A 16,406-nucleotide genomic window follows, 5' to 3' on the forward strand; every position below is an offset into this window, starting at 1 on the left:
ACCTCAGCAGGAGATTACCCGTGTTGAAGACCCATAGTCTTTAGCCTTGAAAAACAGAACTCTGCATTACTGATGAATGGAATAAAACATAAAACCTTGTTCAAAACCCCTTTATACTTGCATGATGTTACATATTTTCAAGCAAAATGATATTTGCTGACAAAAAATAATTCATTAAAAAGGATAAAGGATACATTTTTTAACTTTAAAGGAAGATTCCTGCCTTGTAGAATAATACATCAATCAGACATGTGGACTTGTTTTACAGCCTTCAGAATAAAATACAGATACAACTGTACTATGAGTCATAGAGTACTGCAGTGTGAAAGAGATACGGTGAGGTACGACAGCACAGGAGGTGAAATGAGGAAAAGCACAACGGAAATATAGAACATGGGGAATGAGTGTTTGATGAAAAGAAGCATTAGAGGTCATGACAGCAGGCGGCCGCGTGGACAGGCATGACGCGGGTGACAGGCGTGCTGATGGCGTGATGGATGGAGAAGGCAGGACCCTTCGCTTCATATATGGAAGCTGTCAGACCTACTCAATCAGCCGCTATGAAAGATGTTACACAGGTCATGTGACTTTAGCACATTAGTCTAGTTATTGATGGAGAAAGTGGAGAGAATTGCTGCACGGTATACTGGTGACACAGTAAGACTTCAGTACCCGTGCCTTGATTATTTATCATCATACTGAATACTCAAATAATATGAATCCAAAAGTATGATACACTACCATTTAAAGGTTTTGGGTCTGTAAAACTGTTTTACTCAAAGTTGAACATTTCTCAGCGTCCAGAAACAAAAACATACCAAGCTGTTTTTCCAAAAACATTTAAAAAAAATCTTCCCGACCCCAATCAGAACCAATTTTGAAGCAACATCATCTCTCTCGCCAAAGGGAGGCTGCAGTTCCAACAACATGTTACTTTAATTTGGAGAACAAGAAAAACTCACTAAAAACAGCCATGTTTTACTCTGGGACATGCTGAACCAGTCCAGCTCAACTTTTATTTTGACACGAGGTACATTTCACTAACAAGTGAAACCGAAGACATGTTACCGCAGGGAAATTCCAGACACAGTTATTGTTCTGCTCGTGTTAGTGTCAACAATATCACGGATTCCTCTCCACAAAGCTATTCCAATTCATCTAAAATGAATACCTTTACAAAACCACACTAAATTAAACTCGAGGTTCTATGGGGTGCGGACTGATGGGGCAGTGAACCCGAGGTCAGTCCTAGAGCTCCTCCTGTCCGATTTTAGGGATAAATCAGGTCCATCGGAGACGTCCAATGGAATTCTTAGGCGCGCCGAATAAACACCACAGACTAGGTGCAAAATAAGATACACTGGTGTTTTGCCAGATGAGAAGTTTATTCTATGTATAATCTGTTTACTACTTTAATTAATTTTACTCTAATTAATTGTATAACTGTATCATTTATCTCTTTTAATTCCTTTTATAACTGTTTTAATTTCCCTTGCTTTTATTTTGTGCTTATTTTCTATGCAAAGCACTTTGAATTGCCATAGTGTGGTATTTTAATTCCTTCCTATGTAAAGCATTTTGAATAAGTGTTTTAATTTTCCTTGCTTTTATTTTGTGATTATTTGTATTCCTTTCTATGTAAAGCACTTTGAATTGCCATAGTGTATGAAATGTGCTATATAAATAAACTTGCCTTGCCTTGCCTAAAGCAGTACTTTCATGTTAAAAGATTAATTATTCAGTGTCATGATGTGTATCAAATTATCATGGTATTTTTACAGAATGTTTTTGAAAGGGCATTAGTTTCCTCCCACCATAGTTACAGTTATTGTTTTTGAAAACTGGTATTTTATCCAAGATCCTGCAGTATCTAATTGAACAGGAAAAGAATGAAACCTCCAAAAGTGTTTGCCAAGATGACATTTCCAAAGAAAAAAATCCAGCACTGCTTGCACAACGTGGCATAAAATATACTGTGACATTATGACATTATCTTATATACCTACTAACTTCAGGGATGTGAGAGTTTTTTTTATTTATTTATTGTCAATAATATACTTCAAATCAGCAAATGAATCATAAATTTAGCTTCTTTTGCTTAATTTAATAAAAAAAAAAAAAAAAAAACAGTATTTTCCAAACTGGTCCAGCTAATATGCATGTTATCTTGAGTAACAAACAGGTATTACATAAATCATACTGTATCATATTTGATATGCAAAATTCCAAGGCCTCTAAATGATCAGCTTTGCTGAAAAACTGATAGATAGTTTTGGAACTCAGGCAAATGGTGACAATGAAAACAGAGCCAGAGGGAGGTGGAGGGTCGAGGCGCAGCTGGTGACTCGGAAGTCCGAGGCGGAACCAGAGGGACGACTGAGCAAGGTGGAGCCATAGGGACAGAGGGTTTGGAGTCCTCCATGGTCAATTCGCGATTGTGTTCCCCCTCCTTGTGGCACCGGTTGCACTGCCCTAAGGATGGCCCTGATTTGGAGATGTCTTGTTCTGTTCTGCTTAGTTTTGTTTTCATTGTCACCATAACACAGAATTTTATCCGATCAACGTGTCCTGGTTCAGAGGTAGTCGAGGACGCATTGTGATCAGATCTTAATGCAATGTAAACGCAATCCAGCCGTCTCTGCATTCACAGGTCGATGTCTCACAAAGCCCCGTCCACTGTCATTATTCCCCCTCCTCTCTCCCGAACTGTCAGGGCAAATGTGTAGATCGCAAATATAATGGAAAGTTTGCTTTCGCACCTGAATCTGTTTGATCGGATCATGGTGATTGCATGTTAAAGCCAAGTGGAAACGCAGCCAAGAATGACAGTGGTGAGAAAACGGCAGTTAAGAAAGCATCTGATCATAGCGACGTGGTCGTGTTTGAAAAAGCTCTGCAATTCCACACTTTAGTCACGTCACGTTTATTTATATAGCATTTTCTACAATACACTGCTTAAAAGTAAGCAGTACTTTCAGTAATAAACACACACAAAAAAGTGTCAGTCTCTTTCAATTAGAATTACAACTTCAATTTCTATTATAAAGTTGCTCTTCAGTGTGTTCATGTATTTACTCACGGATGTCTGACCTCGACGGACTGAACAGAAGAAATGAACCGGAGAATTTACCCATGTTCAAGAAGGCGGAGCCTCAGAGCCACACCCACCAATTACATCATCACCACAGACCAATGGCAGTTCGACGGTATTTACCAGCCCTTTTTAAACTCCCGAAACGAACTTTGTTTTGCTCAGATTTTTTTCTTCGAATTTCCTCGATGTATATCGAAGCCTTAAAAACAGTAGAAGCTGGGGCCCACTAGGGGGCCTCAGTGAACTACCTGGTGGACCCTAACAGTGTGTGTCTTAAAATGATTTAAATGTAGAAATTTAAAACTCTAAAAACAGATGTATAACATTAAACTGAGAAGTAGTACCAGAGGTACATATCAGTATTAGGCGACCGTCGAATGTTGTCTTGGGACTCAGACAAAGGGGGCCTTTGGAGCCAAAATCATTACGCAGCAATTTTGTGTAGCGTTTTCAGATTTTGTTTGTCGATTTTGTGAGAGGTGACGCACATAATTAAACTGACCTGTGCTGTTTGCTGCAAATATTCAGCTAAATAATTCCTCATTATAGGATTGAGTCATCTTCATAAATTACCCAGCATTTGCAGCTTCAGAAAAGTGTTTTTTGGACCCTAGCTGTGTGCTGGATGGGAGGTTGGAATCCCTCTACTGTATGTCTAAATCAACACTCACGTGCTGTACACCAGCCTACAAAGCCCTCTCTAACTTAAACGCTTCCTGCTGGGTGTCCCGCTGCGTCAGCCTGATATAGCCGCAGCTCCACTCGTTCCTCTGACATCAGCAGTCCTTCATCCAGTGGCACAGCAGCTTCCTCTCCAGCCTAGCAAAGCAACAATCCCTGGCTCTCTCAAGATGACTCTCAAAAAGTCATGTGCGCTAACCACACGTGCAAGTGTTCTTCTGTAGATACGCTAATTACTTTCCCTGAACTCGTTGAGGAGTCCACACCATTCAGAAGCATGACACGTCTGTTAACGTGTGATATTACAGCGAGCGCGGAAGACCTCCGCCGAATCTCATATCCCTCCCGCTGTAACTCAGACCACTGTACCGAACTGAATAATTAGCTAATTAGCATCTTCAGAGGGACTTCAGCGACTAATTATTTCAGCAGCAACAGGACGAGAAAAAAAAAAAGAAAAAAGAAGAGAGGACGGAGGTACAACAGAGTCGAGAGCGAGAAAACCCGAGTGCATAAACAGTTGTTTGAACACGCTCAGACAGAGCAGTCAATTCATGACGGTTCATGGAGCTTTTCCAATGAATCACAATCCGTGAACCTCCAAACCGCCATCACTCTCTAAGCGATAGCGCCGTGATTTACCGTAATACAGATGAAGTATCTGCATTTATGTGTGTGCGCACTCAGACTTTGCTTTATGCGCCCCTGGGGCTCTCGACTAAATCAGTTGACTTTTCCTGCTCTCGCTCAAGGCCACATTTACATGAAAAGAAAGAGTCTGAGGTAGAAAATGAGAGCTGCTCTTTTCTTTGGACTGAAGCAGGTTTTCAGAATCGATCTTTTAGAAGCTCAGAAAGATAAAATAACTCATAATATATCATCTAAATGCGCAATTATACAGCTTTTGATCTGATTAGCAGTGCTCATTGTCGTTGTTAAAGGGGTCATATAATGCCATTTTTGTACAAGCTAATATGATTCTTTAGGGTCTAAATTAAAAGTTTGTAATATACTTTAATTAAAAATTCTCATTAGTATTGTAAGAAAACACTCATTTTACCTGGTCAAAAACAGCTCTGTTTTCAGCACGCCGTTTAAGTGCATGTGTCTTTAAATGATAATGAGCTTTGCTCACCCCGCCCCTCTTTTCTGTGCGTACACCGTTTGTAATAATAACACAATAACAATAACGCGTTGGTCATTATAAACGTGGGATTATGAATTATATTGAGAACGTCGTACATAGAAAACATGCCGTAATGTACCCTGAGTGTAAACAGCCGCATTCATCGTGAAGCGTGCTAGCGATTTGCAAAGATTAATATAAAGATTAATATAAAGGTTAATAAAACGTTACACTCACTTCTTCTGGAGGTGCAGCAGGAACACGAATAGTTGGTACCGATCCTTTTTTCAGGAGCAGCTTCTTAGCAAAACCAGCTTTATAACGTTACTGACCCTCGTTTGTAAAGCAGTCTGGTGTGTGAAATGATTCGCGCAAACATGAAAGCATTGACGTTGATCGTGGGGAATATTCCCTTCGAAAACAAACTCAGCCACTGCGTCTCCAGCGGTTCGGATTTAGGAACATCAAAATGACTGCTGTGTTCCTTATTACACCCAAGAACAGAACACCACAATCGCTTAGACGCCATTCTGCTCATAGACAGTGCTCCAGCGTATCAACAATGACCGCGCCGGTCCGTGCGGGCTATGATTGAAAGGCTCGCTCACAAGCGAGGGTCTGTGTTGAAACGCTGCTGTCAATCAACAATCGTGGGAGGGGCGTCGATTTTGTGACGTCACAAGATCGAACGGCTTGATTTGAGATGTGGGGAAACATATAAGAAGATTAAAAAAAAAAAACACTGGATGGATTTTTATCATTTTATGATGGTTGTGTACAGGCACTGCCAACACACATTTCAGTAAAATCAACTTGTAAAAGTGCATGTACCATTATATGACCCCTTTAAAGGAGCACGCCGACTTTTTGGGACTTTAGCTTATTCACCGTATCTCCCAGAGTTAGATAAGTCCATACCCTTCTCATTTCCGTGCGTGCCGTTGTGGTGAACAAATGAGTCCTATTGAAGAGATGAGTCCGAGCTTAGGACCCCATTAGTATGCCAGTAGTATGCCTGATCTAAATCTGTTCTTGCAATAACTTGTAGCTAACGTGAGCTGTCTAAACTGTTAATAAGAAAAATAGCAATATACACAAATAAACATTATTTTATGGCTCTTTTAATTTAAAAAAAGTGCACTTGTAACATATTGCGCTGATTATTACGATAAAAAAAATGACAATTATAATTGCATTACAAATTGCTGTGAATACGGAAAGGCAGTATCAGGGCAGTATAAGCTCAGGTAAAGCTCAGCTAGCACGATCATCGGATAACGTTAGCTGTATGCTATGCTACTATCTAAGCTAACTAAAAAAAACACTAACAACGAGAAATGTTTAATTTCACAATCTATAGCTTCGGTTAAATACTAGTATATGAAACGTACAAGTTAAAATACATGAATGACTCGTTATAACGTAGTACAAACGTCTTCTATAATAAAGTGATTTTGTATGATTTTTAACCAGGCACTAAAGCGATTATTACCCATAAAACATGCTTTGAACCAATCGGATTGCTTGGGTCCTAAGCTCGAACTCATCTCGTCAGTAGGACTCATTTGTTCACCATACCGTAACTCTGTCTGACGCACCCACCGCTAGCCTAGCTTAGCACAAAGACTGGAGGTAAACGGCTCCAGCTAGCATACTGCTCCCAATAAATGACAAAATATCGTCAACATTTTCCTATTTACATGTTGTGATATGTATAGTCACAGCGTGTACAAATAACAAGGTCACATGAGACACAGCCATCTTCTAACCCTATACATACTGGGAACTATATTCTCAGAAGGCGAAGCACTGCTACTTCTGCGGAGTGATTTACTCCAACTCTGAGCGAACTCTCTGCTCCTCACCACGGGGCTTCTCAGGTGCTGCGAGCAAATCACTCGTTATTCATTACTGGGAGCAGTATGCTAGCTGGTGCCATATGCTAGCTGGAGCCATTTACCTCCTGTCTTTTTGCTAAGCTAGGCTAGCGGTGGGTGCGTCAGACAGTTACGGCATGCACGGAGATGAGAAGAGTATGGACTTATCTAATTCTGGGGGATACGGTGAATAAGCTTAAGTCCCAAAAAGTCGGTGTGTTCCTTTAAATGCAGAGACACACTTGTGACCAAACATTATATATGAATGTGGCATGTGACTGTGTTGCTTGTCAACTGTGAGGCCCAAAACTCTGCACAAACTGGTAATATTAATATATCAAACTACTAACTGAACATCTGTGACTGCTGTCATTTTATTAAAGCAATAAGCTGTAGTGTGTAACAGTGATTTTACCAAGGGCAAAAGGTGTTCTTAAACATGGCAATAATAATTGCTTTATTATGCCACAGATCTGATTGGATGAGACTGATTGGATTTACTTTATTTTAAAGTAAAGTTTAATTTTCAACATTACTTCTGTCTTCAGTGTCACATGCAGGGTTGCCAGGTCTGCGCAACAAAAGGAGCCCGATGGCCAATGAAAAATAGCAGAAAACTGACACAAACCCATGGCAACATTTTAAAAGTAGCGCAATTTCACAGGAAAAACATGGATTTGGCAACACTGGTCACATGATCCTTCAGAAATCATTCTAATATGCTGATTTGATGCTCAAGAAACATTTCTTAGTATCAATGTTAAACAGTTGTGCTCCCTGATATTTTGTAGAAACCTTTTTTCTAGATTCTTTGATGAATAGAAATGTAAAAAAACAAACAAAAAAAAACAGCATTTATTTGAAAAGGTAATCTTTTGTAACATTTTAAATGTCTTTACTGTCAATTTCGCTCAATTAAATGCATTCTTGCTGAATAAGTAGCCTATTAATTTCTTTCAAAAAACATTTCTGAATGGTATGGTGTACATTATTGTGCTTAGCAAGTATACGAATATTGTTGCCACCATTACAGCAATACCTCTTGTTGCTTTATTGTAGCTTTAACATTAGCTTACAAAATCACGAAACTGAAAATGTTTGCGTCTCTCTGAGGCGAGTGAAGCTCCACCTGGCCTGAGCTCACTATCTGCAGAGCTTCTGGCAGCAGACAGACACATTTACTGTATAAATCTCCAACAGCAGTCACTGACAGATACAGTACCTGCTCACACACGCTCACAGCCAGAGGCCAGTTCAGCCCTACATCTGACCGCACTCACACTCAAGCAATATTCACTTCTGCTAATACAACCTTCACCTATTATGAAGACTTTTGTATACAGTTTTTTAAAAAAGACCTCCCATAACAAAGGTAATAAAAAAATAAATATATATATATATATATATATATATATATAATAATAATACATATGTATATGTACATATATATACATAAATAAATGTGAGCTTGAAAAAGATCAAAATGATTTTAGTTTTTGTTTTCCGATCAGTGTTGGATGGTTTAGTTAAACTGTGCATTGTGTGAGACAGAATCCGGCAAATAAGGTAAGAAGCGGACATCTGATTGATCAACTCGTGGTTGGTTCACCTGTCAATCAGATGGTTATCATCACTTCCTGCATTTTAATAATAAGGTTTCACATGCATTGTTTAATTTTTTATTTTTTTTTATAATACTGCTCGACACTGGATTTCCTGTTGAGAAACTACATTACCCATAGTTCTGTAAAGAAACCAGCAGATCATGTCAAAAGAACACTGTAGCGTGCACCGTTTCCCATGAAGCACGGCGAATAACTGCATAAGAACTGGGAATGATGTAATGGGAGTCAGTCCCAACTCCCTACGCTCTCAAACTTCTGCCAATATGTGTATACTGTATTAGCTAGAAACATCTGTTTACATCATTTACTGAATGAGCACTGCACTGTCTTACTGATTGCACATATTTATGCATTTTTCTTTGCTTTTTTTTATTTTATTTAATTTTAAATCAGTTTCTTATGCATCTATTATGATTATGATTATTAAATCTTTATGTAAAGCATTTTTACTTACTGTGGTGTATGGATTGTGCTATACAAATAAGTTTTCCTTCACATATTTTGCAGTAAACTTAAAATACATTGTTTCTACATACATCATCAATAGTTTTATATTTATCCATCTTTTTTTTATTTGATTATTTATAATTTCTTTCTCGCTTCAAATCAAAGTTTGTAATGGGGTTCACTTCCTAGCTGGTTGGTTTGAGCTCTATAATTTCTTTTTTTAATCTGTATGGGAAAAATGAATGGGGGAAACACGCTACTGCAAAAACTACATATACTGTACCTGTACCTTTATCAAATTGTCTTTTCAATCAAAATAAATGGAAAAATAATAATAAAAATGTATACAATAATAATATTTATTATTATTGTTGTTGTCATATAATAATATAAACATAATAATAATAATAATAATAATAAATATCTAATAATCATAAATATCTAATAATCTAAACAATCTTAATATAATAATAATAATAATAATAATAATAATAATAATAATAATAATAATAATAATAATTATTATTATTGTTGTTATCATAAAATAATAATCCAAACAATCTAAACGGTTTGGATTATTATTTTATGACAACAACAATAACAATAACAATAATAATAATAATAATAATAATAATTAATATCTAATAATCATAAATATTATCTAATAATCTAAACAATCTTAATATAATAATAATAATAATAATAATAATTATTATTATTATTATTATTGTTGTTGTTGTTATTGTTGTTGTTATCATAAAATAATAATCCAAACAAACAATCTAAATACAATTATTATTACTACAAACTGAAAATAAAAACTTCAAAGCTAAAACCAGAGGTGCACAGCTACATTTTGAGGAAGTGTGAGCTGATCAGGGATATTTCATGACTCAGTAGCGGGGTCAGGAGGGCGGTTCGTCCACACCCGGCAGAGCACGTAAGCTTTCCCAGAGCACATGCACTTGGCTTATTGATCTGTGCCGGGTCTCCACCGCCCCGCTGTCGTAGTGTAAGACTCCTCTCAGCAGGCTAGCATTCACACCGAAATGAATCCGGTAGGTTGGGGCCTGGTCCACTCGCATGCTTTACACAGGCAAGAAAGTTAGCAAAAAACAGCCATGATGTTTGTGTGTGTGTGTGTGTGTGTGTGTGTGTGTGTGTGTTCGGCACAACCTCTTAGCTGATACGCCGCAGCGCTGTTTGTATACACACCTACGGCTTTCGCCCACCCATTGTGTTCTCACTGCCTCGAGAGGCTCACAGCACTTCTTGCATTCAGACGCTGGTGAAAATCATCTCAGCATTAGCATGATGTAGGTGGCCTTGCTGAACCAGAACCTATCCATACACCTCCGTCCCTTTCAAAGGCCTGGGACGGAGCCCACAGCGACACGCTAGCTCTGTTCGCGACCCGCAGCGGTGTGGGGGCTCACCTGCAACTCCTTCTCGCCGTACTTGGAGGGGTTTTTGCTGCCCTGGCTCTTCCTCCGCAGTTTCTTCAGCTCACCCTGGCATTTCTCCAGACTCTCTCCTTTGCTTTTGTGCTCCATCTGGTACTTCTTAAGAGCCGCCTTCAGGAGAAAAAACACAAGGAACACCGTCGGTAAATGCAGAAATCATCAGACTGTAGCTAGTGAATTAAGAATGACATGGGAGTCAAAACCCATGTTCCAAAACAGTCGCTATCTGCCGTCTACATAAGCAGCTGCTCTCCTCAAGGCAAATCTTTAAACTCTAAATCTATAAACGGCCGACATAAGCAGGACCTTTCTTAGTGGTCACTTCTGAGCAGAAGAGTTTCCCAACCTGGGGGTCGGTAAAGATTTACGAGGGGTCGCCAACCTCAATCTCGATTGAGGGTTAGGAATGAAACGGTAACCAGCTTGACGATAAACCACGATGTAATTTTCGACGTTTAATATTACAGTTTAATATAATTAGCATTATAACCGTATTTGATTGCCAGCACTTGAAAAACTCACAGTAAATACTGATACAGCATTCAGCATAGGTTTCGTTTTGTTTGGAAAAAACGGCGGAAATAAGCGAGAGGATTTCTGCTGTTCCATAAGCGCCACCTACTGACAGAGTGTCGATTTACATTTTTGCTAATTTTAACAAGTTAATGGAAAATAAGCTAATGTGCATTCTAAAAAAAACACCAACAAATATAACAATGACAATAATAAATTATTGTTATTACTATTATCATTATTAATTATTATAATTATTATTATTGCTGTTGTTATTGTATAATCATTAATCACAATTCATTCTGATATCATAACTCAGATTCAGTTGTGAGTTAACAAGTCTGTAGACTGTACCGCTAAAAATCATAATTGTGATATTTTGATAAAATAATAATAATACTTATTATTATTATTATTATTATTATATAGAAGTTATGTTATATAGAAGTTAATGATAATAATAATAATAATAATAATCTAATATCTTAACTTTTATATAATAATAATAATAATAATAATAATAATAAACACAATGCTGTGTTGTAAACGCACACGAACACGTAGATGAAGGGAAACAGGCATTCTTAATAAATCCACAGGTAAATCCACAAACAGAGAACAGCAATCCAACACGACAAAACCATTGACGAGCAATGGACTGAAACAGAGGAACTTAAGTACACTGGCGAACAAGGATAATTAACGACACACACCTGAACTGAATGATAAATCTAATTAAAAGTCCCCCTGTGGTGAAAATCAGGTTTTTAATGTTGTGGTGTTTTTAATATGCGTTCAGACAAACCATGTGCAAATTCATAAGCATATGCTGAGCATTTTCTCCTTAAAACTGCAGTAAAAAAAAAGACAGTCTCTAAAACACGGTTTGAAATCGCCCGTTCTCTATGTCACAAACATTACCAATCACGTCAATTTGGGTGGACTTGAGCATATCATTGATCGTCATCATCTGCGAATGGGAACATGGTTTGTGTAACATTAGCAACACATTATTAGCTGTTTGATAACACAGTCATCCAAAAGGCTTATCATATTATTTACAGTTATTACACGGCTCTGTGGAATACTTGATTCTGATTGGTCAATCGTGCCATCCAGCAGTATGTTATTCCTTGATAACAGATAACACGGGCTCATCCGGGTTACTGAAGTCAGCAGCGTTATACGCTTTCTAGGACGGGTTTCTTCATGGAAGTTTTGCATTTGGTGAGCTAATAAAAGATTAAAACTCAGTCAAATCAATATTTTGTGTAGTTATTTAATTTATGTGATCCAGTATCGTGTAGAATATGGCCTAAATTTCAGGGAAGGCAGCAACAGCTCTGCCAGCAACAGCCTTCAAGTCAGGATCCCATGATGCCTTGAAAAGCCAGACAACTCAATGGGTTCTGGAACAGAACTGAAGGTCTGGGGTTTCAGGGCAGCGCATTCTGATGTCTGCAGAAGAAAGAAGTGAAGGCCTTCACTCCCAGCCGCACAACATGGCTCACGGCCAAATTCTGGAGGCTGATACACTTGGATGGGAACATTTCTAGATATACGAATCTTCGCACATCCTACACAAGGTATGTCGAGAGAATGATCTCTAGACTACACATCTATAAATAGTTTGGCAGCTCAACCAGATTCTTGCACAGCAGGAATGCATCTACAAAGACAACGTTACATGTGAGTGATCGCTCTATCTTCAGCGAGAGAAAGGAAGATTCTGCTTTGCCAGCCATGATCCCCCCTTTCTCACCACATGAATGATTCACAAAGCACAACAGGAATAAATATAAATCAAGTCTAATGTGTTATGGATCATGATTTCTCTTGGAATACAAGAGATGGAGCGTGTGGCTGGTTAACTTGCAGTTAAAGGGTTAGTTCACCCCAAAAATGAAAATTATCATATAATTTACTCACCCTCAAGCCATCATAGATTTATGAGACTTTCTTCTTTCAGCCAAACACAGTTGGTATTAAAAATATCCTGGCTCTTCCTAGCTTTATGATGGGAGTGAATAGTTACCTTGTTTTTTGAAGCCCAAAAAAGTGCGTCCATCTATCATAAAAGTAATCCATAGGGAGTTTAAGAAAGGCCTTCTGAAGCGAAGCGTTGCGTTTTTGTAAGACAAATATCCATATTTATAACTTTATAAACTATAATCACTGGCTTCTGGTAACGGTCGTACGCGAGTCTAGTTCCGGCGGAAGAGGGACCTTTGACTCGACGCATGTCGTAGGATGTAAGCGTAGTGTATAATCTTAGGTGAGAGTCGACACCTCTCGCGGTTCAAACTAATAGGGCTGGGCAACAAACTCAAGCTCTTACAACATTTTTCTTTAAAAATTCTCGTTTTAGACTTCTAATCCGTACTGGTGTTTTGTTTAGCTATTTCCTCTGTGCTTCTGTGTTTGTCAATGCGTCATACGTCGGGTCAGAGGTCACTCTTCCGCCGGAACTAGACTCGCGTACGGAAGCCAGTGATTCTAGTTTATAAAGTTACAATTATGGATATTTTTCTGACAAAAACGGATTCGCTTCAGAAGGCCTTTATTAACCCCCGGGAGCCGTATGGATTACTTTTATGGGCTTCAAAATCTCGGTTACTATTCACTCCCATTATAAAGTTTGGAAGAGCCAGGATATTTTTTAATATAACTCAGATTGTGTTTGGCTGAAAGAAGAAAGTCATAGACACCTAGGAAGGCTTGAGGGTGAGTAAATTATGGGATACTTTTTTTATTTTTGGGTGAACTAACCATTTAATAGTTAATAGCATTCATCTTTGATTTGTTGTGGGCAGAACAGAACATGCATTTGGAACCTTAGAAACATATTTATACGTTATGTCACAGTAAATCTTTATAAAACTGCGTTCTTACTGCAGCAGTACCACAAAATGAATATCATCATAATCTTACAGACCTAAATAGAGACTCCAAAGCAGAAACTCAACATGTTTGCACAGAATGTGCGGACTGAGAAAAAAAAATAAAAAAATTGTTTGGTTTCCATGGGGAACGACTGCAGACCGCTCTCTCCAGAACTAAGGCAAGACAGCAAGGCATTAATTTTATCTGAATACAATGTGATGACAAGTGACGCCCAATCCCAGTCGCCCAACCCCCCCCCAATGAACTGCTCTACACAGCTCCTCTCCAACCCACTCACGGCCTAAAGATATCTCTCTCAGCACTGCTCCAAACATACTTTAATCTCCCGCAAATTGTGTACTTTCATTTGTTGAAAATAGTGGAAACAGGAATGACGGGAAAACAGGGCCGTTGCTAAAAAAGAAAGCAAGACCAATGTCTGAAGATGTAGATCTTCAAGATCTTTGGGTATGTTTGGAATGGCATACTACATATACATATACATATATATATATATATATATATATATATAGATGCGCTGTGTAGTGTACACATTTTCTACACATTCATCAGTATTATAAATACCAGTATTAGTAAATATCAGTATTTTCTTTGCAATAAGTGTAAATAGTAGTTATATGCTATGTATATTTATAGATAGAGGCAGATACTGTTTGCACCTCACTGTTGTTGTACATTAAAAGGTATGCAATAATAACAGTGTAAATGATTATATTTATTAAAATTATTAAATTGACGCTGGCTTATTGGGACAATAAAGCCGTCCCTACATCTACCCCTAACTGATAAACACTTGATTATTAAACAATTTATTTCCACTTTTCGAATATATTCTTCATTTTTATTGAAAGTAAATGCCTTTCTGATCTGATATGTGATGGGAAAAGGGAGTAGAGTGAGGCGGATTCGAACTTGGGTCAATTTGCGTCAAAACTTTCTGCCACGCATCTTACCCCTACACTATTGCTACCGTTGACAATGCAGCGTCCACTGTAATTTTGTCTGGCCCACCAGACGTCAGTGGGTGGAGTTAGTGTAAATAGCCTCCGTCAACAAGGCGGGCTGTTTGCACATAGTGTAAACAGACACTCCATAAATATAAACTGTTTGCAAATTACCTTCTACATTTGCCAAAATGTGGAGTATATCATCAAAACAGCAAAAACAGTGTCATCCAGACTTTTTACATATTTTTGGCTCAATGTTTCATTAGACTGCCAAGAGGCAAGGCAAAATATGACTCAAAAATGCTAAATAACCCTATTTAACTACCATTCAAAAGTTTGGCATCAGTAAGATAAAAATAAATAAATAATAATACTTAAGTATTAATTAGTTTTTGTTTACATGCATAAGCATAAGAGACTTCTATCAAAAACATTTAAAAAAAATCTCACCAACCCGAACTGAGGAAAACGTTGAATGGTAGTACTGTATATGTCTGAAATGGTAACTGGATGCCATGTGTGGCATTAAAGATCCAACATACTGAAGCATCCCTATAGGTTTTTACCTTTAAAGTCAACCTAAAACGCCATTTTCAATCCATTTTACTTCCATAATCTTATGCATTTCAGACTGAAAAAAAATAAAAATTAGAGTGGTTTAATTAATCAGAAACTAAATGGATTGTGAAAAGTGTGTGTGTGCAGAGTGTGTGTGTTGGTTGTGCCAATCAGTGCCCAACAGAGGAATGTGTATTACTAAAGTAGATAAGAAGCACTTCTGTTCAGAGTGTTAGTGAGCTCAATGTGCGTCTTGTCAGCCTGTAAGGAGTGGGATGAGGTGCGGACTCACAGTGAGGTATCTCGCGTCCAACTCCACCTTCTTCTCCAGCTCCGACAGCAGCTCGTTGTGGAAGCATTTCAACTGCAAAAGAAATTGAGTGAAGTTCGTTAAATTGACTTTTAATTAAACTGAAAGCACAGATTTGTACAGATTATATGGGTTCAAATACACCATCGACCGCATTTTTAGAATAATGTTGATGAGCACAGAAACTAATTATTCATCCCTCAGTTTGTTTTTAAAAGAAAAAGAAAAAAACTTTAAAGTTACACTTTATTTTAAGGTGTCCTTGTTACAGTGCAATTATACATTTCAGCATCAAGTAATATTACTATACATGTAGAGTTTACACAATACCATTTTCAGCTAAAAACAGAAAATGTTTTAAGTGTTTTGGCCGTTCGTTTACACGACAAGTGTTTTGGGGGCCTGAAAATGCGGACTTTTTTAAAAAGGGTTTCAAAGTGCAAGTTCATGAAAACGATACCGTTATCGAATCTGTGGAAACGGTGAAATCATGCGCATGTGTATTACGTGTTCACTCAATAGGTGCGTAGTGTTTCTTTACAAAGTGACATCGCCAACTACTGGCCTGGAAGAATTATAAAGCGTTTTTATTGGTTTTCAAGGATCTGTGTGAACGGGGATTGTTTTACAACAATGTCATCTGTACGTGAAAAATGCAAAAGGAAAAACTTTTCCATTTTTAGTACATCATTGTCGTGTAAACATACCCTTTATGCATAATTTACTGTTATTAATACAGTAATTACATGCAACATATGTAACAAGTCACCTTAAAACAAAGTTAAAACAAACTGCAACTGAAGTAAAGGTTTTTACAGTAGAAACATTGAGTTTTGATTTTGATTAAGCGGTTACAATAAC

General features: G+C 37.8%; 1 protein-coding gene across 8 annotated transcripts in view; it reads right to left on the reverse strand.

Moving 5' to 3' along the window:
- The window catches only part of baiap2a (BAR/IMD domain containing adaptor protein 2a), a 102,284-nt gene that overhangs the window by 23,116 nt on the left and 62,762 nt on the right, over window positions 1–16,406 (reverse strand). For all 8 annotated transcript variants that reach the window (XR_014628586.1, XM_084418169.1, XM_084418173.1 and 5 more), the window contains 2 exons: window positions 15,528–15,599; window positions 10,287–10,424 (listed from right to left, as the gene is read on the reverse strand). Coding sequence is in view for 7 of the 8 variants with exons in the window: in XM_084418169.1 (XP_084274295.1) it covers window positions 10,287–10,424; window positions 15,528–15,599 (210 nt within the window). In the remaining variant the exon portion in view is untranslated. The remainder of the gene's footprint in view (window positions 1–10,286; window positions 10,425–15,527; window positions 15,600–16,406) is intronic.

Source organism: Rutilus rutilus, assembly GCF_951802725.1.
Source record: "Rutilus rutilus genome assembly, chromosome: 1".
Taxonomy (NCBI): domain Eukaryota; kingdom Metazoa; phylum Chordata; class Actinopteri; order Cypriniformes; family Leuciscidae; genus Rutilus; species Rutilus rutilus.